We start from the raw sequence: 27,724 nt of genomic DNA, 5'->3' as shown, positions 1-27,724 counted from the left end.
GTTTTCCCAACACCATTTGTTGAAGAGACTGTACTTTTCCCATTGCATATTCTTTCCTGCTTTGTTGAAGAATAACTGACCATATATTTGTGACTATATTTCTTGGTTTTCTGTTCTGTTCTATTGATCTGTGTACCTATTTTTATGTCAGCACAATACTGTTTTGATCACTACAGCTTTGTAATATAACTTCAACTCTGGAATTATAATGTTTCCCACTTTGTTTTCTTTTTCAAGATTGCTTTGGTTATTTGGAGTCTTTGTGGTTCCATACCAATTTTAGGGTTGCTTGTTCTAGCTCTGTGAAAAATTTTGTTGATGTTTGATAGGGATTGTATGAAATGCATAGATTGCTTTGGGCAGTATAGACATTTTAACAATATTTGTTCTTCCAATCCATGAGCATGGAGTGTCTTTCCATTTCTTTGTGACATTTTCAATTTCTTTCATTGGTATTTCACAGGTCTTTCACCTCTTCGGTTAGGTTTATTCCTAGGTATCTTATTGTTTTTGGTGCAATTGTAAATGGGATTCCTTAATTTCTATTTCTGCTTCTTCATAACTGGTGTATAAAAATGAAACAGAATTCTGTACATTGATTTTGTATCCTGGGACTTGATTGAATTAGTTTATTAGTTCTAGCAGTATTTTTGGTGCAATCTTTCAAGTTTTCTATATATAGTATCATATAATCTGCAAATAGTGAAAATTTGACTACTTACTTGCTGATTTGGATGCCTTTTATTTCTTTTTGATATCTGATTGGTGTGGCTAGGACTTCCAGTACTGTGTTAAAGAAAAGTGGTTAAGAGTGGACATCCTTGTTTTGTTCCTGACCATAGAGGAAAAGCTCTCATTTTTCCCCCATTTAGGATATTAGTTATAGTTTTTCATATATGGCTTTTATTATGTTGAGGTATGTTCCCTCTACACCTATTTTGTTGAGTGTTTTTTTTAATCATGAAATGATGTTGTACTTGGTCAAATGATATTTCTGCATCTACTGAAATGATCATATGGTTCTTATCCCTTCTTTTTTAATGTGATGATCACGTTGATCTATTTGCAAATGTTGAACCAGGCTTTCAACCCAGGAATAAATCCCACTTGACTATGGTGAATGATTTTCTTAACGTAGTGTTGCATTTGTATTTTGCTGAGGATTTTGCATCTATGTTCATCAACGATACTGGCCTGTAGTTCTCTCTCTCTCTTTGTGGTGTCTTTACACACTGGTTATGCTATCAGGGTAATGCTGGCCTCACAGAATGAATTTGGAAGTTTTCTCTCCTATTGTATTTTTTCGAATACTTTGAGAAGTATATGAATTAACTCTTCCTTAAGTGTTTGGTAGAATTAGCCTGTAAAGCCATCCAATCCTGGACTGTTGTTTGTTGGGAGTTTTTTGATTACAGATTCAATTTCTTTTCTGGTTATTAGTCTATTCAACTTTTCTATTTCTTATGGTTTCATCAGTTTTGGTAATTTATATATTTCTAGGAATTTATCCATTTCTTTTAGGTTTTCCAATTTGTTTGCATATTAATTTTTCATAATATTCTCTTATGATTATATTTCTGTGATGTTGGTTGTTATTTCTACTTTCTCACTTGTGATTTTATTTGGGTCCTTTCTCTTTTCTTTTAGATAAGTCTGGATGCAGGTTTATCAATTTTATTATATTTTTTTCAAATAACCAGCTCCTGGTTTCATTAATCTATTTTTTAAGTTTCTATATCATTTATTTCTGTTCTAATCTTCATTATTTCCTCCCTCCTTCTAGCTTTAGGCTTCATTTGTTGTTCTTTTTCTAGTTCCTTTAGGTGTAAAGTTAGGTTGTTATTTGAGATTTTTCTTCTTAAAATAGGTCTGTGTTGTTATAAACTTCCCTCCTAGAAACAATTTTGTTGCATCTCAAAGGTTTTGGACCACTGTGTCTTCATTTGTATTTATTTCCATGTATTTTTAAATTTCTCCTTTCATTTCATGGTTAACAATGAAAATTTTTATTTCATTGTTTAGTAATGTTATTTAACCTGCATGTATTTGTGGTCTTTCCAGATTTTTTCCTGTGCTTGGCTTCTAGTTTCATAGCATGTGGTCACAAAAGGTGCATAGTATGACTTCAATCTTTTTGTATTTGTTAAGGCCTGTTTGTGGCCTAATATGTGATCTATTCTGGATAATGTTTCATGTGTACTTGGAAACAGTGTTTATTTAGATGTTCTAGGATGTAATGCTCTGAACATATACATTAAGTCCATCTGGTCCAGTGTGTCATTCAGAGCCATTTTTCCATGCAGATTTTCTGTTTAGATGATCTGTCCATTGATGTAAGTGGAGTGTAAAAGTCCCCAACTATTATTGTATTTTTACCAATGAGTTCTTTTATGTTTATTAAATGTTTTATATGTTTTGGTGATCCCACATTGGATACATAAATATTTACAATTTATATCTTATTGTTGGATTGCCTCGTTATGATTATATAGTGCTCTTCTTTGTCTCTTGTTAATGTTTGTATTAAAGTCTAGTTTTTCTGATATAAGTATTGCTACTCTGGCTTTCTTTTGACACCCATTTACATGATAAATGTTTCCCCATCCCTTCACGTTCAATCTTCAGGTGTCTGTAGGTCTAAAATGTGTCTCTTATAGGCAGCATATAGATGGGTTTATCCATTCTGACACCTTATATCATTTAATTATTTAGTCCATCTACATTCACAGTAATTAGTGATATGTATTTATTGCCATTTTATTACTTGTTTTGTGGTTGTATCTGGAGATTTTCTGTGATACTTTGTGTTTCTTATGTTGCTGATTTTCTTTAGTAATATATTAGATTTATTTCTCTGTATTCTTTGCATTTATTGGTGATTTTTGATACATAGTTACAAGTAGGTTTGTATATAACCTCTTCTACAATAGCATTCTATAGTAAGTTGATGTTCATTAAGTGTGAACCCATTCTTTCTCCTCTCCTCTCCATGTTTTAGGTGTAAGTTATTATATATCCTTTTTAAAATGAATTCCTTAACTTATGTTTTACAGAAATAGTCATTTTTAAAAAATTATTTATTTATTTTTTAATTTACATCCAAGTTAGTTAGCATATAGTGCAATAATGATTTCAGGAGTAGATTCCTTAATGCCCTCTACCCATTTAGCCCAGTCCCCCTCCCACAACCACTCCAGCAACCCTCTGTTTGTTCTCCATATTTAAGAGTCTCTTATGTTTTGTCCCCTTCCATGTTCTTATATTATTTTTGCTTCTCTTCCCTCATGTTCATCTGTTCTGTGTTATAAAGTCCTCATATGAGTGAAGTCATATGATTTTTGTCTTTCTCTGACTAATTTCACTTAACTTAATACCCTCCAGTCCCATCCATGTAGTTGCAAATGGCAAGATTTCATTCTTTTTGATTGCCAAGTAATAGTAATACTCCATTGTATATATATACCACATCTTCTTTATCCATTCATCCACTGAGGGACATTTGGGCTCTTTCCATACTTTGGCTATTGTTGATAGTGCTGCTATAAACATGGGGGTGCATGTATCCCTTCGAAACAGCACACTTGTATCCCGTGGATAAATGCCTAGTAGTGCAGTTGCTGGCTTGTAGGGTAGTTCTATTTTTAGTTTTTTGAGGAGCCTCCATACTGTTTTCCAGAGTGGTTGCACCAGCTTGCATTCCCAACAACAATGCAAAAGAGATCCTCCTTCTCCGCATTCTTGCCACCATCTGTTGTTGCTTGAGTTCTTTATGTTAGCTATTCTGACAGGTGTGAGGTGCTATCTCATTGTGGTATTGATCTGTATTTCCCTGATGAGGAGCGACGTTGAGCATCTTTTCATGTGCCTGTTGGACATCTGCATGTCTTCTTTAGAGAAGTGTCTATTCATGTCTTCTGCCCATTTCTTCACTGGATTATTTGTTTTTCGGGTGTGGAGTTTGGTGAGTTCTTTATAGATTTTGGATACTAGCCCTTTGTCTGAGATGCCATTTGCAAATATCTTTTCCCATTCCGTTGGTTGCCTTTTAGTTTTGTTGATTGTTTCCTTTGCTGCGCAGAAGCTTTTTATCTTTATGACGTCCCAATAGTTCATTTTTGCTTTTAATTCCCTTGCCTTTGGGGATGTGTCAAGTAAGAAATTGCTGCAGCTGAGGTCAGAGAGGTTTTTGCCTGCTTTCTCCTCTAGGGTTTTGATGGTTTCCTGTCTCACATTCAGGTCCTTCATCCATTTTGAGTTTATTTTTGTGAATGGTGTGAGAAAGTGGTCTAGTTTCATTCTTCTGCATCTTGCTGTGTAGTTCTCCCAGCACCATTTGTTAAAGAGACTGTCTTTTTTTCCATTGGATATTCTTTCCTGCTTTGTCAAAGATTAGTTGGCCATACTTTTGTGGGTCCAATTCTGGAGTCTTTATTCTATTCCACTGGTTTATGTGTCTGTTTTGTGCCAATACCATGCTGTCTTGATTACAGCTTTGTAGTAGAGGCTAAAGTCTGGGATTGTGATGCTTCCCACTTTGGTGTTCTTCTTCAGTATTTGGCTATTCGGGGTCTTTTGTGGTTCCATACAAATTTTAGGATTGCTTGTTCTACCTTCGAGAAGAATGTTGGTGCAATTTTGATTCGGATTGCATTGAATGTGTAGATTGCTTTGGGTAGTATTGACATTTTAACAATATTTATTCTTCCAATCCATGAGCATGGAATGTTTTCCCATTTCTTTGTATCTTCTTCAATTTCCTTCATAAGCTTTCTATAGTTTCAGCATACAGATCTTTTACATCTTTGGTTAGGTTTATCCCTAGGTATTTTATGCTTCTTGGTGCAATTGTGAATGGGATCAGTTTCTTTATTTGTCTTTCTGTTGCTTCATTATTAGTGTATAAGAATGCAACTGATTTCTGTACATTGATTTTGTATCCTGCAACTTTGCTGAATTCATGTATCAGTTCTAGCAGAGTTCTGGTGGAGTCTGTCGGGTTTTCCATGTATAGTATCATGTCATCTGCAAAAAGTGAAAGCTTGACTTCATCTTTGCCAATTTTGATGCCTTTGATTTCCTTTTGTTGTGTGACTGCTCATGCTAGAACTTCCAACACTATGTTAAACAACAGCAGTGAGAGTGGACATTCCTGTTGTGTTCCTGATCTTAGGGGGAAAGCTCTCAGTGTTTCCTCATTGAGGATGATATTAGCTGTGGGCTTTTCATAAATGGCTTTGATGAAGTTTAAGTATGTTCCTTCAATCCTGACTTTCTTGAGGGTTTTTATTAAGAAAGGATGCTGAATTTTGTCAAATGCTCGTTCTGCATTGATTGACAGATTCATATGGTTCTTATCTTTTCTTTTATTAATGTGATGTATCACATTGATTGATTTGTGAATGTTGAGCCAGCCCTGCAGTCCAGGAATGAATCCCACTTGATCATGGTGAATAATTCTTTTTATATTCCCATGCAGAACTTTGAATCCACCATGCCACTTGGCTTGCCAAGTTTCTGTTAAGAAATCTGCAGCTGGCTTTATGGGTCTTCCCTTGTAAGTTAATGATTTCTTTTACCTTGCTACTTATAAGATTTTTTTATCACTATATTTTGCAAATTTAATTAAAATATGTATTGAGGCTGGGCTGCTTTTGTGGATTCTGTTGGGAGTTCTCTGTCCCTCCTAGAATTTCAATGTCTATTTCCTTCCCCAGATTAGGGAAGTTTTCAGTCATTATCTCAAGTAAATTCTCTGCCCTCATTTCTCTCTCTTCTCTTCTGGGACTCCTTTAATATGAATGTTATTACATTGGTGGAGTCACTGAGTTTCCTAAGCCTATTTTTATGTTCCCTAATTCTCTCTTGTGTTCAGCTTCATTATTTCCCATTATTTTGTGTTCTGTGTTACTAATTTGTTCCTCTGTTTCTTCTGGCCTGCTGTTCACTGCATCAGGCCTATTTCCAATTTTTGTTTATTACATTATTCACCTCTGGCTCTTTTTTTAACTCTTTTATCTCTGTGTTAAGGGTCTCACTGGTGTCTTCCATTCTTTTCTCAAGCCCCATGAGTATCCTTAATATTGTTGCATTAAATTCTCTAACAGGTATGATACTTTTGTCTGTTTTTGCTTAGATCTCTGACTGCGGCCTCATGTATTTCTTTCATTTGGGATAAATTCCTCCATTTTTGCATTTTGGCTAAGTCTCTATGTTAGAAGAGTGAGTTATGTCTCCTGCTCATGGAAGTAATGGTCTTATGAAGAAGAGGTCCTGTAGTGCCCAGGGACTGGCACTTCAGGGAGTTCCTCTAATGTGTTGGGTGTGCTCTGTTGCTGTTTTGGCTACTCTATCATTCAGGCCTGTCATCTGCAGAGGCTCTCCTTGCCTGCTGTGGACAGTGTTTGCTCCCTGGACTGAATGTGGTGAGTTTTAACTAGATATACTCTTGTCTGCTTGTGAAATGAGACCTGATACCACTTCCATGAAAACTGAGGCCCTGCAAAACTCTCTGGTCAGGACATGTGGTATGGGCAGGGTTTTGTGCTGGTATTCTGGGGTTGGGGCCAAGACTGCTAGGACAGAGGCAAGCATGGCTGAGAAGGCAATTCCACTGTAGTGCAAGGGGACAGGGCTTAGTGTAAGCAAGTAAGGCATCTGGTGTCTGCACTGGACTGCTTCCAGCAGGTGGCTCTGTGTTTATGCTGAGGAGCAGAGGAGGGAAATGGAACCAGCCAGATCCTTTGTTCCTGGAGAGATGTCTCCACAAAAGCTGCCTTTCAGGGACACATGAGAAAAGAAAAGAATCTCCTCACTGTGTGCCCCAGGCGATCTCCAGATCTCTGTTTCTATGCTTATGCCCCTGGGTTGTTTGCCTGTCTTTTCTCCAGGAGCAGTGTAGTGCTCTGTGGTGTCTATCCCAGCCAAGACTGCAGACCTTTAAAACTTTGGGCTTTAAGCCCTGCTGGTTCTAAGGACTCACATAATTCAGTCCCTTTGCTTTCCAAGACAATGGCTACAGGGAAACATTCTCCTTTTGCATTCTCCTGTGTGCTCTCTTCCTTGCCCTTATCCATGACTGTGACTCCCTCCCCTCCAAAGCAGGCAGGATCTGTTTTTCTCCTAAACCATGTCTCCTCACTTCCTACCTTCTTCAGTGTGGCCTCTTTTCTTTTAGTTGTGGAGTTTGTTCTGTCAGTCTTCAGGTTGATTTTTGGGGGTATGTAGGATGATTTGATAGTGATCTAGTTGTATTAGTGGGACAAGGCGAGCCTGGAGTCTTCCTACTCAACTGCCATCTTCTTTTCTATCTATTCATCTATCAATGGACATGTGGCTGCTTCCATAATTTGGCTATTGTAAATACTGCTGCTATAAACATAAGGGTGCATGCACTGCTTTGAATTAGTGTTTTCCTAGTTTTTGGGTATATACTTAGTAGTGTGATTACTGGATCATAGTGTAGTTCTATTTTTAACTTTTTGAGGAACTTCCATAGTACCTTCCACTGGTGGTTGCACTGTTTACATTCCCACCAACAGTGCATGAGGAATCCCTTTTCTCCATATCCTCACCAACACTTGTTTCTTCTGTTGTTGATTTTAGCCATTCTGACAGGTGTGAGGTGATGTCTCACTGTAGTTTTGATTTGCATTTCCCTGATGGGAAGTGATGATGAACATCTTTCCATGTGCCTATTGGCTATGCATAAGTCTTCTTTGGAAAAATGTCTACTCATGTTTTCTGCCATTTTTAATTCAAATATTTGTTGTTGGGATGTTGAATTTTATCTTTATATATTTTGGATACTAACCCTTTATCAGTTATGTCATTTGCAAATATCTTCTCCCATTCCATTGGTTGCTTTTTTAGTTTTGTTGATTGTTTACTTTGCTGTGTAGAAGCTTGTTATTTTGATGTAGTCCCAAGAGTTTATGTTTGCTTTTATTTTCCTTTTCTCAGGAGACTGCTTTTTTGTCTTTTTTTTCATAAGTGTACACTATAATCCTCGTCCCCTATTTCACCCATCATCCCACCGACCTCCACTATAGTAACCATCCGTGTGTTCTCTATAGTAGAGTCTGTTTCTTGGTTTGTCTCTCTCTTGTTTTCTTCTTGTTAATTTGTTTTGTTTCTTAAATTCCAAATGAGTGAAGTCATATTTGTCTTTCTCTGACTGGTTTTGTTTAGCATTATACTCTAGCTCCATCCATGTCACAAATGGGAAGATTTCATCTTTTTTATAGCTGAAGACATATCTAGAAAAATATTGCTATGGTTGATGTTAAAGAAATTACTGCCTGTACTCTCTTCTAGGAGTTTTGTGGTTTGAGGTCTCAGATTTATGTCTCTAATCCATTTTAAGTTTATTTTCGTGTATGGTGTAAGTACATGGTCCAGTTTCATTCTTTTGCATGTAGTTGTCCAGTTTTCCCAACACCATTTGTTGAACAGACTTTTCCCCATTGTACATTCATCTCTTCTTTGTCAAATATTAATTGACCATATAATTGTGGGTTTATTTCTGAGTTTTCTATTCTTTTCTATTGATCCATGAGTCTATTTTTTTTTATGCCAGTACCATACTGTTTTAATTACTACCACTTTGTAATATATCTTTAAGTCTGGAATTGTGATACCTCCAGTTTTGTTTTTCTTTTTCAGGATTATTTTGGTATTCGAGGTCTTTTGTGGTTCCACACAAATTTTACCATTGCTTGTTCCAGTTCTGTGAAAAATTCTGTTGGTATTTTGATAAAGACTGCATTAAATTTATAGATTTCTTTGGGTAGTATGAACATTTTAACAACCCATGAACATGGAATATATTTCCATTTATTTGTGTTGTCTTGAATTTATTTCATCATATTATAGTTTTCAGAGTATAGGTCTTTCACCTCTTTGGTTAAGTTTAGACAGATATTTTATTGGTTTTGGTGCAATTTCAAATGGGATTGCTTCTTTTACTTTCTTCTGCTTCATTATTAGTGTATAGAAATGAACAGATTCCTGTACATTGATTTTTGTATCCTCCATCTTTAAAGAATTCATTTATGAGTTCTAGTAGGGTTTTGGTGGAGTCTTTAGGGTTTTCTATACACAGTATCATGACATCTGCAAATATTGAGAGTTTTACTTCTTCCTTACCTACTGGGATGCCTTTTATTTCTTTTTGTTGTCTGATTGGTATGGCTAGGACTTCTAGTACTATGTTGAATAAACTGGTAAGAGTGTATTTTCTTGTCTTGTTCCTAACCCTAGGGGAAATGCTCTCAATTTTCCCCCATTGAATATGATATTGCCTGTGAGTTTTTCATTTAAGGCCTTTGTTATGTTAAGGTATATTCCCTCTAAGTCTAATTTGCAGGGTTTTTTTTTTTTTGTGTGTGTCATGAATGGATGTTGTACTTCGTCAAATGTATTTTCCCTATCTATTGAAATAGTCATGATTTTTATCCTTTCTCTTATTGATGTGACCTATCATGTTATTGTTTTGTGAATATTAAATCACTCTTGCATTTTGGGAATAAATCCCACTTGATCATTCTGTATGATTTTTTAATGTATTGTTGGATTCAGCTGCTAATATTTTGTTGAGGTTTTTGCATGTACATTTATGAGAGTTATTGGCTTGTAGTTCTCTTTTTTGTGGTGTCTTAATCTGGTGTTGGTATCAGGATGACACTGGCCTCATGGAATGAATTTGGAAGTTTTCCTTCCCTTTCCATATTTTGGGAACAATTTGAGAAGAACATGTATTAACTCTTCTTTAAATGTTTGGTAGAATTTGTTTGTGAAGCCCTCTGATCCTGGACTTTTATTTTTTGATTGAGGATTCAATTTTATTGTTGGTAATTGGTCTGTTCAAATTTTCTATTCCTTCCTGTTTCATTTTTGGTATGTTATGTGCTTCTAGGAATGTTTGTGTTGGTCTTCTGAGCAAGAGGGCCTGAATTATGCGGACCAAGGCCAGCATGACTGGAAGGTGGATTCACCAAAGCACTGGGGGCGGGGGGGGGGGCTTGGTGCAAACAAGTGAGGCAATAAGTGTTGGTGCTGTGCTAGTTCCCACAAGTGGCCATTGTTTATGCTGGGGGGGTAGGGGAGGGAAATGGCACCTGGCAGCTCCTGTGCTCCTGGAGGGGTCTCCCCATGACCTCTGTCTCTGCAGGCCACAGTCTGAGATGAGCAAATCATTCTCCATCCTGTCTGTCTCTGGTGTTTTTCAAACTGCTGGTTCTATGCTATATCAGCATAGTCTGCTTGTAGTGCTATATCTTTAAGGGTGGGGACTCAGCTTCCTAATGTCTTCGGGGCTGTCACTAAGCCAAATTTGCCAGTTTTTAAAATTCTAGGCTTTAAGTTCCACTGGTTTTAAAAACTCACGAAATTCTGGCCCCTCTCATTTCAAAGGCAAATGTTATGGGGATTTGTCCTTTCTGTGTGCTCCCCAGTATGAAGGTCTGTTTTTTGCCCTTCTCCATGCCACTAGCTCTCTCCCCACTCTAGATGGCCATGGTGATCTTTGCCCAAACTGTGTCTTCCCCCTTCATACCTTCTGCAATGTGGCCTCTTCTCTACCTTTAGATGTGGAGTCTGTTCTGCCAGTCTTCAGATAATTTTCTGGGTTATTTATGCTGATATGAGTGTTATCTAATTGTATCTTTGGCGAGGTGAGCTTAGGGTTCTCCAATGCTGTCATCTTCCTACCCAACCTAAATCTTACAAATTGCTACAGGATTTGCATTTGCTGTGTTTATTCCTTTCTTTTCCTCACTTACCTTCTTTTGGATTAATCAATAATTTTATTATATCATTTCACCTCCATCATCTTATTAAACATTCTTTCATTACTCCTTTAATGGTTACTCCAGAGCAGCTCTTCTCAACTAGATCCCACCAGAGTATTATGTCCTAATTTCTTAGACATCCATTATAAATATTAACTTACTTTCTTTACATTTAAAATAGAACTAGTATGTGCAACCCTTGGGGGAACTTAAAAAAAATTTTCTGTAGTTTAATTCTGTCATGGAACCCTGCTTGAGAGATTAAAACATGCATCCTTGACTGGTTAGAGTGTACCTTAAATTTGTACTTTTACTACTTTCTGAATAATGCAAGATTTTACAACATTTTAACTCCATTCACATTCTGCCTGCCTTTTTTTGCAGGCATTTTGGTCATTTATTTCACTTCTACTTTTGTTATTTTATCCACAAAGCATTGTTATTAGTGTTTCCTTAAACAGTCAATAGTGTTTTTATTGACACTTTATTTTTCTCTTTATTCCTTCCTGCATCCCTATGCTTCTGCCTGGGGTCATTTTTTTTTTTCCTGCCTAAAGAACTCCCTTTGGTATTTCTTTTAGTATGAGTCCGCTAGTGATACATTCTGTTTTTACTTATCCGAACATGCCTTTATATCACTTTTATTTCTGAAGGATATTTTCACTGGATATAAATTTCTAGTCTGACAGTTATTTTCTCCCAGTAATTTACAGGTGTCATTCATTGTCTTGTGGATTTCATTAGTTTGTTGAGAAGTAAGCTGGAAGTTTGATCATTGTTCATTTGAAAGCAATGTATCTTTTCTTAACTCTGGATATTTTTAAGATTTTCTCTTTGTCTTGGTTTCCAGAAGTTTGATTATTAAATGTGTAAGTTGTTTTTCTTTGTATTTATCTTGCTAACAGATTTTTAGCCTTTTTGAATATGTGAATTGATACTTTTGGTCAGTTTTGAAAAACTTTTTGTCATTATTTTTTCAAATACACTTTCTGTTCCATTCTTTCCTCTTGTTCTTGGACTCCAGAAATTCCACTATATCTGTCCCTTAATGCTCTTTCAATTTTCCATTGTTTTCTCTCTCTTTTGTGCTTTAATCTGAATATTTTCTACTAATTTATTTTTCAGTTCATCAATTCTCTCTTCTGCTATTTCTCATATGGTGCTGATACCATCTATTGCATTCCCAATTTCAATTATTGTATTCTTATTTTTTGAATTCTATTTGATCCTTTTTTAAACTTCAATTTTTTCATAGTGAAATTCATCTTCTAAGTCTATTTCTGAACATACATCATAGTTTATACAAGTTTTGGCTGACCACTCCAGAAATGTGAATTATGTATTTTTTTAAAATATTTAAAATTTTTGTTTTTTTATTGTACTATAACATATACAACATAAAATGTACCATTTAAAATACACAGTTCACTGGCATTAATTACATTCACACTATTCTGCAACCATCACTATCACCCAGCTCCAGAACTTTTCATTATCCCAAACAGAAACTTCATACCTATGAAACAATAACTACCCATTACCCTCTCCTTCTGGCAACTAACCTTTAATCCTTTAATGGCAACCACCATTGTATATTCTGTTTCCATAAATTTGACTGCTCTAAGGACTTCATACACGTGTAATCATACAATATTTATCCTTTTGCATCTGGCTTGTTTCACTTAGCATAATGTCTTCAAGGTTCATCCCTGTTTTTGCATTTCAGAATTTCCATCCTTTTTAAAGCTGAATAATATTCCATTTATACATACAAATATACACAAATTTATAAATTAAATATTAATATATTATATGTAAAATTATAATAATATATATGTGGCATGTATATCATATATATGTAATTTTGTCTATTCATTCAGTAAATTGACATGTGGGTTATTTTCACTTCTTGGATATTGTGACTTATGCTATTTTGAATACTGGTGAATAATCTATTTCAGTTCCTGTTTTCCCTTCTTTTTGGTATATATACACAAGTGGAATTGCTGGATCAATTCTATATTTAATTTTATAAGGAACTGTCATACTGTTTTCCATAACAGCTACACTATTTTATATTCCCACCAACAGAGCATAAGGGTTCAAATTTCTCCACACCCTCACCAACACTTGTTATTTTCTTGATGGATGGATGGATTCATTCATTTTATAACAGCCATACTAATGAGTGTGAAGTGATATTTCATTGGGGTTTTGACTTGCATTGCCCTAACGATTAGTGTTGTTGAGGCTCTATGTATGTATGTGCGTGTGTGTGTGTGTGTGTGTGTGTGTGTGTGTTTATTTTTGAGAGAAACAAAGCACTAGTGGGGGAGGGGCAGAGAGAAAGGGAGACAGAGAATCCGAAGCAGGCTCCAGGCTGAGCTGTCAGCACAGAGTCCAATGCGGTACTCAAACTCACAAGCTGCGAGATCATGACCTGAGCCAAAGTTGGAAGCTTAACTGACTGAGCCACCCAGGTGCTCCGTTGAGGCTGTTTTAATGTGCTGACTGACCATTTGTATATCTTCTTTGGAGCAATAAGTATTCAAGTCCCTTGCCCTTTTTAATTGGGTTTGGGTTTTTAAATAAAATTCCCCCAGCTTTATTGATATAATTGACATAAAACACTGTGTAAGTTTAAGGTGTACAATGTAATGGTTTGATACACATAGGTGTTGTTAAACATCTACAATAAGGTTACTGAACAGTCCTTCACTTCACATAACTGCCATTCTGTTATTGTTTTTGTGAGAACCTTAAGCTCTACTCTCAGAGTAACTTTCAAGTATACAGTATGGTATTGTTAACTATGGTCACCATAAGGTACATTAGATCCCAAAGCTTACTTATTTTATAATTGAAAGTTAGTACTTTCTGACCAACATTTCCCCATTTCCTCCACTCTTCATCCCCTGGTACTCATTTTACCCTGTTTCTAGGAGTTTGGTATATATATGACATTTTCTTTATCCATTCATCTGCTAATGGACATTTAGATTGCTTCCATGTCTTGACCATTGTGACTAATGCTACAATCAACATGTGAGTGCAGATATCTCTTTGAGACAGTGATTTCATTTCCTTTGTATATATACCCAGGTGTAGGGCTGCTGGATCATATGGTAACTCTATCATTATTTTTTTGAGGAACATCCATACTGTTTTCCAAAGTGGCTATATCAATTTACATTCCCACCAACAGTGTACAAGGGTTCTGTTTCTTCCACATCCTTGCCAGCATTTGTTCTCTCTTTCTTTTTCATAACAGCCATTCTAACAGGTGTGAGGTAACATCTCATTCTGGTTTTGATTTGCATTTCACTGTTGAATAATGATGCTGAACATCTTTTCATGTGCCCCCTGGCCATTTGGATGTCTTCCTTGGAACAATGTCTATTCAATTCCTCTCCCCACTTTTAAACTGATTGTTTGCTTTTTTGCTATTGAGCTGTAAGAGCTCCTTATACATTTTGGGGTTTTTTTTCCTTATGTATTTTGGATATTAATCCCATATCACATATATGCTTTGGAAATATTTTCTCCCATTCCATATATTGCCTTCTCATTTTTTGATTGTTTCTTTTTCTGTGCAGAGGCTTTTTAGTTCTTTTTAGTTTGATGTAGTCTCACTTGTTGATTTTTTGCTCTTGTTGCTTGTGCTTTTTGTGTGACATCCAAGAAATCTTGTCCAACACTGATGTCAAGTAGATTTTTCCTTGTTTTCTTCTACAAGAGTTACAGTTTCAGGTCTTACATTTAAGTTCTTAATCCATTAAGAGTTAATTTTTGTGAGGGTGTAAGATGGGGGTCTAATTTCAATATTTTGCATGTGGATATCCAGTTTTCCCAGTGACATTTCTTAGAGGCTATCCTTTCCTTATTGAGTATTCTTAACTCCCTTGCCACATATTAGTTGACCATATATGCATGGATTTATTCCTGGGCTCTTGATTCTGTTCTATTTGCTTATGTGTTTATTTTTGTGCAGTGCTATACTGTTTAGATTACTATAGCTTTGTAATATTGTTTGAAATCAGGAAGTGTGATTCTTCTAGCTTTGTTCTTTCTCAGGATTGCTTTGGCTATTTGGGTCTTTCGGTTCCATGTGAATTTTAGGATTATATTTTCTATTTCTGTGAAAAACGCTATTGGAATTTAAAAAAATATTAACATTTATTTATTTTTGAGAGAGAGAGACAGAGCATGAGCAGGAGAGAGGTAGAGAGAGAGGGAGATAAATCCCAAGCAGGCTCCAGGCTCTGAGGTGCGAGCACAGAGCCTGACACGGGGCCCAAACCCACTAACTGTGAGATCATGACCTGAGCTGAAGTCGGATGCTTAACCGACTGAGCCACCCAGGTGCCCTGCTATTGGAATTTTTATAGGGATTGCAATGAATCAATAGATGGCTGGTGGGGGATTGTTTGATTGTTATTGAGTTGTAGTTCTCAATGTAGTTTGGATATTAATCCTTTATCAGATATAAGATTTGAAAATATTTCCTCTCATTCTACATGTTGCCTTTCACTGTTGATGGCAGCCTTTGATACAAATAATTTTTTTTTAATTTTAATGAAGTCAAATTTATCTAATTTTTCTTTAGTTGTCTGTGCTTTTTGTGTTATATCCAAGAAATGATTGCCAAATCCAATGTTATGAGGCTTTTCTCCTCTATTCTCTTCTAAGAGTTGTATAATTTTAGGTTTAGGTCTTTGATCCATTTTTGAGTTAATCTTTGTATGTGGTGTAAAGTAAGGGTCCAACTTCATTCTTTTGCACATGGGTATCCAGTTTCCCCAGCATGGTTTCTTGAGGACTACCCTTTCACCATTGAATGGACTTGGCATCTTTGTCAAAAATCATTTGACTGCATCTGCAAGGCTTTCTTTTTGGGATTTTTATTCTAGTTCTTTTTTCTACAGATCTGTCCTTATTCCAGTAGTGCACTCATTTTATTAGTCACTTTGTAGTAAGTTATAAAATCAGTTAATATTAAGTTTTCCAGCTTTGTTTTTCTTTTTCAGGAATGTATTAGGGTTCCTTGAGATTCCATATAAATTTCAGGATGAATTTTTCTAAAAATATATTTAGCAAATATATATAGCAAATATTTTTTGCTAAAAATATAATTAGGTTTTGGATAGGAATTGCATTGAATCTGTCAATCATTTTGGATAGTATTGACATGTTCTAATCCATGAACATGGCCATCTTTCCATTTATTTGTGTCTTCTTTAATTTCTTTCATCAACATTTGATCATTCTCAGTGTACAAATCTTTCACCTCCCTGGTTACATTTATTCCAAAATATTTTATTTTTTTGATGCAATTGTAAATGGAATTTTTCTCTTAATTTTCCTTTTGTATTGTTTATTGTCAATGTATAAAAATGCAACTGGTTTTTGCATGTTGATTCTGTATCATGCAATTTTGCTGTATTAATTCTAACTTTTTAAAAACTAGAATCTTTAGGATTTTCTACATGTAAACATATAACCTGCAAACATTTTTACTTACTCCTTTCTGAGTTGGATGCCTTTTATTTCTTTTTCTTGCCTACTTGCTCTGGCTAGAACTTTCGAAGTATACTTTTTTTTAAGTTTATTTTATTTTGAGAGAGATAGAGAGCAAATAGGGGAGGGGCAGAGAGAGAGGGAGACAGAATCCCAAGCAGGCTCTGCGCTGTCTATGCAGAGCACAATGTGTGGCTCAAACTCACAAACCACAATATCATGACCTGAGCTGAAGTCAAGAGTCGAATGCTTAACCAACTGAGCCACTCAGGCACCCCTGACTAGAAGTTTTAATACTACATTAAAAAGAAGTCTGTGTATCTATTTTAATTGTATTTTTTATTTTTCCTTCTGTTTACTTGGTTTCCTAGCATATATTACATATTTTCAGTGCTGAACACATTGTACAAAGAATCGTAGTGGCTCTGGATATTATCTTCTTCCAGAAGTGGTTTAGTTTATTTTGGAAGGCAGTTACACTACAAGCAGGCAACCTGAGTCCAATCGGGGATTGAGAAGATTGTATTTTAGGTTTTGTGTTTTAGGCTTTCCAAGAATAGGTCTGTTAGTGATTTGCCTTTACTTTTAGGGTGTAGCTTATCCTTCAGGGATGTAACTGAAAGCCTGAAGTGTTTATCACAGTCTCTTCCACAAAGAAAGGTCCTGAAATAAATTTTTTGTTTTCCTAGCAGCGAGACTTTATACTTGGTTTCTTGGCCTCTCATTCCATGCGAGCACAACTTAAAACTCAGCAAATGTCTCAAAGGGAAACTGCACAGAGAGTAGTGCTTAGTTTTCTGAGGTTCTCTTCTTTTCAGGTTTTTGGCTGCTCAAGTTATGGCTGTCTTAATTATTTTCTAATGCCCTCATTCACCTTTATTTTTATTTACTTTTAAAATGTTTATTTATTTTGAAAGAGAAAGTGTGTGCATGATCAGGCGAGGGACAGAGAGAGGGAGGAGAGAATCTGAAGCAGGCTCTGCACTGTCAGCACAGAGCCCAATATGGGGCTTGATCTCATGAACCATGAAATCATGACCTGAGCTGAAACCAAGAGTCGGACACTTAACCAACTGAGCCACCCAGGCATTCCTCACCTTTATTTTTAAAATATAGCCATTGTAGTTGTTCTTAGTATGAAGATTAGTCCAATATAAGCAATTTCACAGCTGGAATCACAAAGTCTACTTTATTCTTTTTAATTGTGGCACAACATATCATAATTCAACCATTCTTATTCATACGTATTAGGTTGCTCCTAACTGTAGTTTTGCCATTACCAATTATGTTGTAATGAACAGCTTTGTATATATATATCTTTGTGCACTTGTATGAGTATTATATAGGATCGATTCCTATAAGTAAGGTTGTTAGTCAAAAATATGTGCATTAACATTTTTTTATGGGTAATGCCAAATTGCCTCTGATTTACACTACTACCAGGAGTGCTGAGAGTATCCGTTTCTCCACATATTCACCAGCACTGGATATTATCAATCTTAACTTTTGTAAAATGGATGGGCAAAAGTTTCTATTTCATTGCTGTTTTATCTTACATTTTCCCAATTATTAAAGAGTCTGAAGCTTGATAACTTAAAAAGTGTAGTGCTAAGAAAGAAGAAACTGTGACCAACAGCGCCAAAAAGTAAGGCCATAAACATACACACATGCACATGTATGTGCATGTGCACACACACACACATGTTAATTAATCTATGTATGTACAGTAAATGATCCAGGTGACATTTCAAAACAGTGTTTATATGAACTATTCAGTCAATAGTGCTGGAATGACTGGCTATTTAGCAAACAAGTTATGATTCTTACATCATAAGATAAATGAAAATTAAAATTCTAGACTAAGTGTCAAATGTAAAATTGTGACTAAAAAGAAATAAAATACAGTGAAAATGTATCTGACCTAGCAATGAGTTTATCTTTCTAAGGATAACAGCAAAGAACCCAAAAAGGAAACAATTTTACTATGAAGAAATATAAAAATTTTGTATGTCAAAATCAAATACAAAATTAAAAGGCAAATAATAAAATAGCAAAACATTCCAATAACATGTGGAAGACAAAGTGTTAGCATCTCTCATATAAAAAATATTGTCTAAACTAATAAGAAACTGGCAATTTTCCAGTAGTAAAATGGTAAAAGAATATCAATAAATAATTTACAAAATAAATAGAAAAAAAGGCAACTTAATTTATCAAAACAATTTATTACCTATATGTCTAAAAACCTGAAATTATGCTAACACAGATATTAAAATAGTGTTGTAGGAGGTTATTTAAGAAAATATAATAGGGTTCATTATACATTATTATATTGCAAAGAACAAATTGTGGGGCACCTAGATGGCTCAGTCAGTTAAGCAACCGACTCTTGATTTTGGGTCAGGTTGGTTCGTGAGATCAAGTCCCTCATTGAGCTCTGTGCTGACAGTGTGGAGCCTCTTTGGGATTCTCTCTCTCCCTCTCTCTCTCTGCCCCTTCCCTGCTCACTCTCTCTCCCTCTCTCAAAATACATAAATAAACATTAAAAAAATTGTACAAATTGCAAAGTACAAATTGCAAAGACTATTCTTTTGGACACCATTTTTCTAAAAACAAGTGTGTATATATGTATATATTTTATAAAAAATGATTGGAAGCAAATACTCCAAAACAAAAACAATAGCTTCCTATGAGTGATAGAATTATAGGTGACTTTTATCTTTTTCCTTTGTGCTTTGCTCTACTTTTCAGTTCCCTGCATCCAGTATGTACATATCAATTTGTAATCATAGCTTACTACTTATGAAAATTGAAGAATGAGAATAGTACATCTATTCAAATCAAACTAGGAGATAAATTTACAATTCCTGAAGAAATGAAACATATATATATATATATATATATATATATATATATATATGCTAAAATGGATGCATTTGATGTTCAAAAATTTGCACAAAGGCAAGAAAATAATTATCTAAAAGAAAGTTACAAAACAAAATATATATGTACATTACAAACTTCATTGATAAAAGCCTACCATAAAGCATACTTAAAAGAACTGATAAATATATATGAAAATGTACAGATCCTGCTAGATATACAAGCAATAGGAGACACAATTTCAAAAAAAAAAAGTAAAGCAAAATTGAAAAAAGTGCATATCCTCACTGGGAATTAAAGAAAGGCAATTAAAATAGCATGTGTGATAAACTATTAATCTAACAAAAAATGATAAAAATTCAATGTTAGTGGGGTAGTAAAAATAAAAAGGTATATTTTGTATTTATTGATGTCACTAAAAATTGGTTTGTCTTTGTAAAGAATACTCTGGCAACACAAAACAAGAGCCACAAGGTTGTCCATACTCTTTTATCCAGAATCCCTTTTTCTGAGAATATGCTCCAAAGAAGCAGGAGTATATGTATGAAAGCCTATACAAAGGCATTCACAGAAGGATAAAAACTTGGGAAACAATTCAAGTACCTAATAAAAAGGCAATAATTACTTTAATTTGATGGAGTAATACATAGTTCTTTCAATATGTAAACAAACTTACAAGAAATAATAAGTGAAAAAAACAAGTTAATATGCACACATTAAATATAACTATAAATGTATCTATGCACACTAACAGATTAGGAAAGAGTTAGAACTATATAAAGAATTAAGTTTAATATTCATGAAGTTCTTATGTTCCTAAAGTTGATTAACCTCATACTTTAAAAAAATTTAAAAAAAGATATTATAGAACTGAAATACATGAAGTACAGTGTTTGAGGTGAGGCAGACATTCCCATTTAGTTAACATATATACATGATTACGCCTGGTAAAGAAATCTCTCTTTTTTTTTTGGTGGTAGTACAGTTCTCACTTGATGTATGCTTCAAGCAATTTTGGAATTGTGAAATTGTTACAATGTTAAAAATTTGAAGAGTCACTCATTTGATAAGTTATTGTATCATGCCTTTCCTGACTTTCCCAGACAAATCTATCCTCTTTCTCCTGTGCTTTGTACATAACACCACTACTATAACATTTATAAGGCTGCACTATAATTCACTGGGTAAGTGTCTGTGTTGCCTATAGCATCTAGCCCAGTGCCTGGTACATAAGTGAGCAAGATTCTTATGAAAGAATGAATGAAGCAAACACAAAAACATATTTGGAAAATTAATGCAACTTGTTAACTTGAGTCCCTGTAATGGTTAATCACTCATTAAACTCAAGATCCATCAGTCTGCATTTCCTGTGACTAGGAAATAACAGCTTAGTAAGAGGCCCCAAGCAAAGTATAGGCTTTGAAAAAGTGACCAGCAGGGAGTTTGCTTCAGTTTGTTGGAGAGATGTGATGTGATGCAGGTAGATTCCAAGAATGATGGCCCAGAGCTTGGAAGTTACCTATATCCTAGTAAGATTATGCTGAATTTAGAGCAATAAATGTGAAGAAGTAACCTATCATCTTCTGAGTGAGAGCCAGAAAGAATCAGGTCAAAGGCGACAACAGGACTTGCATGAACTCCAAACCATAAGGACTTTCTAAGAGGGTCAAAGAAAGTGACTACAAGATCAACTAATACTTGATCTTGGAATAAGATTTGGGCTACATGGAGAAATACCTTCCTTATGTCAAAATATTTAGTAGACTGGGACCTGGAAACTAGGAGCACATTATAGTCTGAGGCTAGAGGGAATGGCCAAAAAGATAAAAACCAGGAGTCTGGTTCTGGGAAGGAGTGGGATATCCATCCCAGCTTGTAAAGCATCAACCCAAATTAATCTCAGAAGTTTCAGAAACTTGACTTGGAATTTATCTCAGATAGGGTTGAGTAAAGGGCTCAGTATTTTGTAATAGTCAAGCTATGCTGTGGCTACATCTCAGAAATTAACTAGGATCTGAGATCTATAGTCAATAAACTTGTTAATTTCTATGTTTACATTTTAGTTTCCCCCCTTTTAAAGTAAAGTTTCTTTACAAAATTTCAACTTTGCACTTGAATTAAAAAGAAAAGGGACTTTGTACTTTATAGCTAGGATGGAAGAAGGGAGAAATCTGTATATTCCAAGAGTCATATTCAGTATTAAAAGCTCTAAGAGTTAAGGCCCTGTTGGCATAAATTATGAGTGCCTATGAGAGATAGAGAAAAGTCACCTCTGACTGTTGGTCCTTTCCTCCTTGGTTGATTCCATCTCAGTTGAGATCTACATAACTGCCATAGAAATCGAGTTTCTGAAATAGGTGTTAGTAAAAAGGTAAGGAAACTGGTTTTGAGCTGTATGAGATTTGGCTTGGCTATAATTACTAACAGACCATTCTTGGTGAAGAAGAAAAGTATACACACACATATATATACACAAAGCACACACACACACACACACATATATACAAAAGCCAGGCTCTGGTTCTCTAAGTGGCAATCCATTATCTAGGATAAATCTTTATTTATAAATTTGCCCTTTTGTGGCTTGATTTAACATTGTATTAATTTCTAACTGGTGCTATAACAAATTACCACAAATGTAGTGGCTTAAAATAACACATATTTAAATTCTTACAGCTCTTAAAGTCAGAAGTCCAAAATAAGCCTTATGGGTATTATAAGGTAAAATCAAAATTAAAAGGTCAGCAGGCTGGTTCCTTCTAGAGAATTTGTTCCTTGCCTCTTCCAATTTCTAGAGGATAAGGCTAGCAGCCGTATCACTCCAATCTCTTGCTTCTGTCCCCACATGTCCTGCTTCTACAGGCAGATATCCCTTTGGCTCCCTCTTATAAATAGGACACCTATGATTACATTTAGGGCTCACATGGATAATCCAGAATAATCCTATTTCAATCTCTTTAGTTTCATCACATTGTCAACTCCCTTTTATTATATACGGTAACATTCACAGGTGCCAGGGATTAGGGCCTGGATGTCTTTGGGGACCATTTTTCAGCCTTCCACAGTCCATACTCTGGCCCCTAAAGATTCATATCCCTCCAATTTACAAAGTGCATTCACTCCACCCCAACATTCCCCAAACTCTCAACACATCACAGCATCAACTGAAGTACAAAATACCTTCTAAATATCATTATTCATAAAGCCCCACGTCTCATCATCTAAATCAGGTATGAGTGAGGATCTGGGTATGATACATCCTGAAGCAAAATTCCTACCTGTGGACCTTTGAAACTAGAAAATAAGTTATATTCTCTCAAAATACAGGCATAGAATACAAATTATAGACATTCTCATTCCAAAATGGAGAAAATGGAAGGAAGGAGTCAACAGCCCTGTTTGGGGCTTTTAAAATCTAACTGGGCAAACTCCATTAGGTTTCAAGGCATGGTAGTAATCCTCTGTGGTTTTAGGCTCTGCCATCTGAGCCCAAGGCACCTCCCTTGAAGTCATACTTCCTTTTTCTTGAAGAGTAGCATTTGTTTAAAGCTTAGTAGTTTTATCAGCCTGCTTTCTGGCTATAGAGTTTGGGAAGTCCAATATCCTCCTTTAATCTTGTCCTCTCTCTGTCCCTTTCTGTCCAATTTGGCATTGTTTCTGCATGTAGAACATTCTCAAAAACTTTGTATTACATATATGTCATGGTGGTTCATGCCATTAGCCAAGAGGGTCCTCTCCCAAGATCTTTCCTGTATAATAATATCTCTAGTCCTAGATTCTGCTGATATGGTTGAGGGAATCCACGAGTCACAAGCCTATTCTCTTTAAAGAGCCCACTGTGTAAATGAATACACTGATCTTTTGATCTTTCTGAAGCACTAGCAAAAGGTTGTCCAGCCATACCCTTGACCTTTTTTTCCAGAGCATGCTTTCCTAACAGTAAATATCCTAATTTTATCATCTTTTCCAATCCGAGAATTTCATCAAGTCCTAGTTCCTTTTTGCTTAACTGCTCTTCCTTCAATTTACCTCTTTCCTCTTGCATTTTACTATAAGCAGCCAGAAAAAGCCAGGTCATGATTTCAACACTCTGCTAGAAAATCTCCTCAGCTAAATATCCAAGTTCATAATTTGTAGTTGTGTTTTCCATATAATAGGACACAATTCAGCTAACAATCTCCTGCTGTGACTATATGACAAGGATCCTTTTCCTCCAGTTTGCAAGAACATGTTCCTCATTTCTTTCTGAGCACTTACCAGCAATGCCTTTAGCATCCCAACAGTTTAAGGCAATATAGGCTTTTCTACCATGTGACTCAAAATTCTTCCAGCCTCTATCCATTACCTGATTCCAAAGCCACTTCCGCATTTGTATATATTTGTTACAGCATCACCCCATTTCTCAGTACCAAAATCTGTATTACTTTCCCATTCCTGCTGTTAACAAATTACCACAAACTTAGTGGCTTAAAACAACACATATTCATTCTCTTACAGTTCTGGAGGTCAGAAGCCCAACATGAGTCTTACAAGAATAAAAACAAAATCAAGGTATTAACAGGGCCGATTTCTTCTGAAAGTTCCAGGAGAGAATCTGTTCCTTTTCAATTCTAACCAATAGAGGCTGTGGGCATTCCTTAAAAATCTTTGGCTCATAGCTGCATCACTCCAATCTCTTGTTCTGTTTTCACATGTCCTACCTTCTATACTATGAACTCCTTCTGCTTTCCTTGTATAAGGACACTTGTGATTATATTTAGGGTCCACCTGGAAAATCCAGGATAATCCTCCTCATCTCACGCTCCTTAAACTAATCATACCTGCAAAATCTCTTCTGCTATATAAGGTAATATTCACAGGTTCCAGGAATTAGGACTTAGATACCTTTGGGGGCCATTATTCAGTCTTCCAAAAGGGTAGTTTAGAAACTTTTGCAGATCCTTTCTTTGTTTTTTCAGTTAACAGCATAGTAATTTCTTTAATGTAAAATCTGTAACAAATTGTATAAATCTGTAATTTGTAGTAATTTGCTTAATGTGTCGATCACAAAGTTTCATAAATTAAATAAAAATTGCATACTAATTAAAATAAGTTTTAGATTAAATGAAATTTTAAAATTTTGTCAACCAATTCATTACATGACAAAGTATAAAAAGACCTAAAAACAAGTTCCTTGGCTATTACTTTACCTAAAATTAGCATGTATTCAAAACAGAAATATAGGTCTCAAGAAAGGGGAGAACATGTTAGTTAAGCATGCACTTGGAATGAAGATACAATATTGTTTGCTAACAGTTATGCCCTAAGTACTAGACTTCATAAACACATCTAAAATTATCAAGCCTGCTCAGGATATATTGGGTCAGAAACTTAGGTTCCAGAGACTCCAAATTCCTTTTCAGATCCAGTTGAATAAAGCAGTTACAAAACCAAGAAAAAATAAAAAGGAAAGAAATCAGCCTGTATTGAATAATGCTTTGATTATTATAATGATTATTAAGGCCAGTTTCCTTACCTAGGCTGGAATAAATGTGGCTGAGAATACGGGCTGGTTGTACTCTGATAGGGTATACCTCAGCAATGGTCTCTACATCAATTCCCTTGTCCTTCAAAATGGCCTTGATTTCTTCTGTCTCAGCTAGAATGGAAACTAAGAAAGAAAGAAAGATGAGGTCAATAGAAACTTTTTTTTTAATAGGAACCTAAAAATCTCTCAAGCCACATAATTTCTTCTGAAGGGAAGAGAAAGAAAATGGGAGGAAATCAATAGTTATTGAGGAACTTTTATGAAACACATACCATGCTAGGTACATAACACTGTTACCTAAATGAAAATGCTAAAAGGATCTCTTGACTAGAGAATTAGGTTCTGCTTTTTTGGCTAAGTACCTATGTGCTCCTAGAGATTGCCACACTCTCTTTATGTCTGAGATTCCATGTGTAAGTAGGAAAAAAAAAATCCAATGTGAGGTGTGTTATAGCTTTGGTAATAGTTGCTTCTCCAAGGCTCTTTCTTATCCATACCCTTAAGACCAGACAGATTTCGAGGGTAATAGTAAGAATTACTGTATAGCTAGAGAATGGTAGAAGACAAGGTAAACTTGGAATATAGAACTGGGGTACCATAGATAAAATTGTGTGTGGTTCTTTTGGGAGTTGGGGGGCAGGGATACCACTTCTGTAGATTCTGAGCCTGCCAAACCTGGACAGCTCCCTTTTCAAAAATTTTTTTTAACACTTTACTTATTTTTGAGAGACATAGAGAGACACAGCATGATCAGGGGAAGGACAGAGAGAGAGGGAGACACAGAATCCGAAGCAGGCTCCAGGCTCTGAGCTGTCAGCACAGAGCCTGATGTGGGACTCAAACTCACAAACCGCGGGTTCATGACCTGAGCTGAAGTCGGACACTCAACCAACTGAGCCACCCAGGCGCCCTTCCCTTTTCTTCCTTTTATATTTATGTCTGTGAAGTGGTTATCATACTCACTAAGCAAGAGGCCAGGCCAGTTCCCTGACTCTTTTGTTTACTCTCCCTCTAGAGGACAGATACCTGGTTGAGGGCTAATAATCCAAGTGGGGCCTCAGCTAGTTTGACACTAAGCACCAGGGGCAAACATGCACCTTCTTGTTCCTCCAGTGCTGGTAGATGTGTTGAATTGGATAATGGGAAAATGAAGGTACCATTTGGTTCATTCAAGTTGACTAGCATTTTCTATGTTGAGCATCAGGGGCAAAAACCTAGTTAACAGAGTGCCACTTTCTTTATCTTTGCCATTATCTTTTGTGTGTATCTTTCTATCTTGGGGTCCTCATGGCATTGTGTTACTGTGGTCTGGGTCAGGAAATGCAGGATACACCGATCATAGGGTCCCCTGGACATAACACAATTTTGATTACTTAGAACTAAAAACACAAAAATGACAGATTCTCCAGGGAAAATGTACAAAGGAAGAATGATAATGCAGCTAAGGAAAGTCCAGGAAAACACATGTGGTTATCCATTCATTTATTAACAAACATTTATTAAGCACCTAAGTGGATGAGGTACTATGCTAGGCATTAGGGATAAAGAGATGGATAAATTAGTCTCTCTCTTAAAGGAGCTTACAGTGTAATGGAATTACACATAAACTGATTATAAACTAAGCTGCTATGTAAATAAAGATATGCACAAAACATTATAAGCCACCCAAATGCAACACCTGTAATGTCTGGGACTGGTAGGGAGTGGTTTCAGAAAAGGCTTTCTGGAAGAGTTGATATCTAAGCTGAATTTGAAAGAATGAATGTTAGCCAGGAGAAAGAAAGGAATAGGAATGGGGAAATCCATTTAAAAAAAATTTTTTTTTAGTGTTTATTTATTTTTGAGACAGAGAGAGACAAAGCATGAACGGGGGAGGGTCAGAGAGAGGGAGACACAGAATCCGAAACAGGCTCCAGGCTCTGAGCTGTCAGCACAGAGCCCGACGCGGGGCTCGAACTCACGGACCGCGAGATCATGACCTGGGCCGAAGTCGGCCGCTTAACCGACTGAGCCACCCAGGCGCCCCTGGGAAATCCATTTTAGGTAGAAGGTACACAATGGTCATAAAACATGGAAATGAAAAAAGAATGTGTATGTATTGGGGAGGGGGAAACTACATACACTTCAATGTTGCTGTAGCATAAAATACCTTGCATGATGGTAAAAAAAAAAAAAAAAAGAATCTGGAAAGGCAGACAGAGGTTAGATTTTTATGGAGGGTATATGTGACACTTTAAAGATTTTGTATTTTATCCTTGGGTAATGATTTCCAAACTTCATTCTACTAAGCTTCAGGGACCTGCAGAGGGCAATGCAATTGGTAGCAGGAGTAGAGAGGACTGAAAGAGAGGCAACTGAGCAACACTCTGGGGCACTAGGAATAGTTTCAACCCCAACAGTTGAGCTCTTTTTTTACTTTACATTTTATAAAAACATTTAGAAAATGCCACCAATGTGCTAGGCACTGCCAAATGCTAGGTGTACAGAGATAGGCACGATCCCTGGAGAAAATGACATTGACATTGAGTTCTGCTAGAAGGCTGAATGGAAATTAATCTGGCAAAGGTGAAGGTAAAAATATGAGAAGTTGTTCCAGACAGAAGAAAAAGCAGAAACAAAGGCTCAAAGGCAGCACAGAACAAGGCAGATATGGGAATTATATAATGCTCTTTACAGCAGGAGCATGAAGTGTGAAGGAGCCATGTAAAAAATGACAATGGAGACAGGGTCAGGCACCAGATCCTAAAGGACCTTATAAGCCATATGAAGGAGGTTGGCAACAGAAACCACTGTAGAGTTGTAATCAGGAAAATAATATGTCCACATCTGTACCTTAAAAAGCATATTAATGTTGATGATTAAAGAATAAGCTGATAGTCTGTAGTGGGCCTAGACTGAAGACTTAAAAATCCAGTGCAGTAATGCAAGTGAGAGATGTTGATTACCTAGATTAGGATCATGGCATCGGCACTGAAGAGGACTAGATGGATTTCAGAGTCATTTAGAAGGT

General features: G+C 35.9%; 1 protein-coding gene across 5 annotated transcripts in view; it reads right to left on the bottom strand.

The window, feature by feature from the left end:
* Positions 1-27,724, bottom strand: part of PHKA1 (phosphorylase kinase regulatory subunit alpha 1) — a 171,045-nt gene that overhangs the window by 77,562 nt on the left and 65,759 nt on the right. For all 5 annotated transcript variants that reach the window (XM_081793100.1, XM_081793101.1, XM_081793102.1 and 2 more), the window contains exon 14: positions 24,703-24,837. In XM_081793100.1, the coding sequence (XP_081649226.1) occupies positions 24,703-24,837 (135 nt within the window). The remainder of the gene's footprint in view (positions 1-24,702; positions 24,838-27,724) is intronic.

This window comes from Panthera onca, chromosome X, assembly GCF_046562875.1.
Source record: "Panthera onca isolate mPanOnc1 chromosome X, mPanOnc1 haplotype 2, whole genome shotgun sequence".
NCBI classification, from domain to species: domain Eukaryota; kingdom Metazoa; phylum Chordata; class Mammalia; order Carnivora; family Felidae; genus Panthera; species Panthera onca.
The sequence above is the reverse complement of the archived record's forward strand: the minus strand, read 5'-3'. Positions and strand labels throughout refer to the sequence as shown.